General features: G+C 42.1%; 1 protein-coding gene across 1 annotated transcript; it reads left to right on the top strand.

The window, feature by feature from the left end:
- Positions 1-214: 214 nt before the first annotated feature.
- Positions 215-1,537, top strand: LOC140928382 (uncharacterized protein F54H12.2-like). The gene has a single exon (XM_073378121.1). It carries the CDS (start codon positions 215-217, stop codon positions 1,535-1,537), a length of 1,323 nt encoding a protein of 440 aa, XP_073234222.1.
- Positions 1,538-2,468: the final 931 nt, after the last annotated feature.

Here is a 2,468-nt window from a genome sequence, read left to right as displayed (position 1 = left end):
TAAGAAGGCAATCAGCAAACAGGCTAAACAAGCACTCGGTCTACCTGCCCAGAATTCATTGCAGGGACAATCAGGAGCTGGCAAAAAAGCTATAAAAAGGAAAGCGCAAGGCTCAAAAAAATCAGTTCACTTCCCGGCAAGAACGCAGGGACCTCTCCGCAAGCGAAGAAACCTAAAAAAGGGAACTTGACTGAATTTTTTGACAAAGAATAGAATGGTCTTCGTTCATCACGAGTCACGCGAGTGTACTAAACCAGAGCTCGATCTTTTTACTATTCCTACTACACAAACCTCTATTCACAAAGGGCAATGGATTGAATATCACCCTCTCAGCAACATCACGGACACTGGTCCTATTGAATTTAACGTAACTGAAACCGGAGAAGAATATTCAGATTTAGCTGGAACACAACTTCATGTGAAAGCTAAGATCAAGAAAGCAAACGGAACCGCGTTAGATGCCGATACACAAGTGGGTCCGGTAAACCTGTTTTTATATTCTCTGTTTTCACAAGTAGACGTTTCCTTGAATGAGCGACTTATATCTGCATCCACTTATACTTACCCCTATCGTGCCATGATCGAGTCTTTGCTGAAGTACGGGAAAAAAACTAAAACAAGTCAACTTTCTATGGCCATGTTTTACAGACATACTGCTGGAAAGATGAATGTAATGAACCCCTTGGCTGCTGACGATGAAGCAAACCTTGGATTAAGGGTTCGCTATGAGTTTACCAAAGAGAGTCATACGGTGGATTTGATGGGACCCATTCACAGTGATATATTCTTTCAAGACCTGTTGATGGTCAATGGAGTTAATTTAAGAATCAAACTAAACCGAGCCAAGAATGTGTTTTGTCTTGTGTCCTCAGCAGCCGGAGCTAATTTCAAAGTGGTTAACACAGAAGCCATCTTGTTTGTACGCAGAGTCAAGGTTGCCTCTTTTATCATTCTAGGCCATGCAGCTGGGCTAAAACACTCCAGCGCCAAGTACCCCATTCGCAGAATCGACTGTAAAGTACTCTCTATTCCAAGAGGATTTAGCAGTTTTAACCCTGACAACATCTTTTTGGGTCAAATTCCCAAGCGGTTAGTGGACAGAGAGGCTTACAATGGGAGATATCGTACGAACCCCTTCTACTTCAAACACCACAACTTAACTCAAGTGGGTGTGTGCGTGGACGGAGAACAAATTCCCAGAAAGCCTTTGTTCCTGAATTTTGACGCCGCTGGTGGTCAAAATGTGATAGCCGGCTATCAAAGTCTTTTCTCTGGCATTGGAAGGCTTTCCCAAGATATGGGCAATCAGATAAACAGAAGTGATTATGGCTCTGGTTACACCTTATTCGCATTTGATTTGACCCCAGATCACTACCCGGGAGATCATTTTGAGCTTATAAAACAAGGAAACCTGCGCTTGGAGCTTCATTTCTCGGAAGCACCCGCCAACACGGTTAACCTTATCGTCTACGCTGAACTTCAAAACGTGATTGAGGTTGACGCAAACCGAAACGTTCTCTACGACTACACAAACTAGAACTGGACACCATTCAACTGACCCTTATTTTGAGAAAGGATAAATTTACACGAGGTGTGTTTCAAGGCGTGTATCCCTCTGACAAGCTGCTAGCAGGTGTTTCGAAATACCCAGCCCTATACATCGCCAATGTGGATACGAGTGACAAGCCAGGTTTGTATTGGGTGGCGTTTTATTTCACCAAGGAGCAAGAGGGAGACTTTTTCGATTCTTACGGAGCATCTCCCAGCAAATATTCAGGAACATTTACTACCTTTTTAACCAACAATTCTAACCAGTGGATTTTTAATACTGTGACATTACAGAGCACCTATTCCTAAGTCTGCGGACATTACTTTTTGTATTTTGCTTTATATCGTAGCCGGCAAATAAGTATGAGTACAATTGTGCATCGTTTTTCTAATAACACACGTAAAAATGACACTCTTGTCAAGCGATTTATTGAAAAACATTTTCCTATAAGTCTTCCGAAATATCGCACTGATGTAAACAAGCAAAGAGCACAAGCCCAGCACAACGTTCAATAAACAAACACCTTGTAATTTCTTTTCAACGTCTTTTATTGAGTGAAAAAAATAAAGAGATGATTTACAATAATAATAATAATAATAATGATAATAATGATAATAATAATAATAATAATAATAATAATGTCTCTTGAGGTGATTTTATAACCGTAACCAGCGCACAGCCTCAGGGCGCGGATTCGCGTTTCTTCGCCAATGTTTTTTTACGGGGGATACCGTCACAGGTGGGCTAGGTAGCCAACGGGAAGGACTGTTAGTGGTTTCGTCTCTCACCCTTGCTTTAAATTCTCGAACAGCACTTTGCCTCTGTGGATTACGCACTAGATTTTCCGGGACATTCATTCGGGCCAGACCCCTCGCAAACACCGACCATCCCACTGGTTCAAATCCTTTGCGGTGGTGCA

This window comes from Porites lutea, chromosome 1 (genome assembly GCF_958299795.1).
Source record: "Porites lutea chromosome 1, jaPorLute2.1, whole genome shotgun sequence".
In the NCBI taxonomy this organism is placed as follows: Eukaryota; Metazoa; Cnidaria; class Anthozoa; order Scleractinia; family Poritidae; genus Porites; species Porites lutea.
This window is presented reverse-complemented; position numbering and strand designations above follow the sequence as displayed.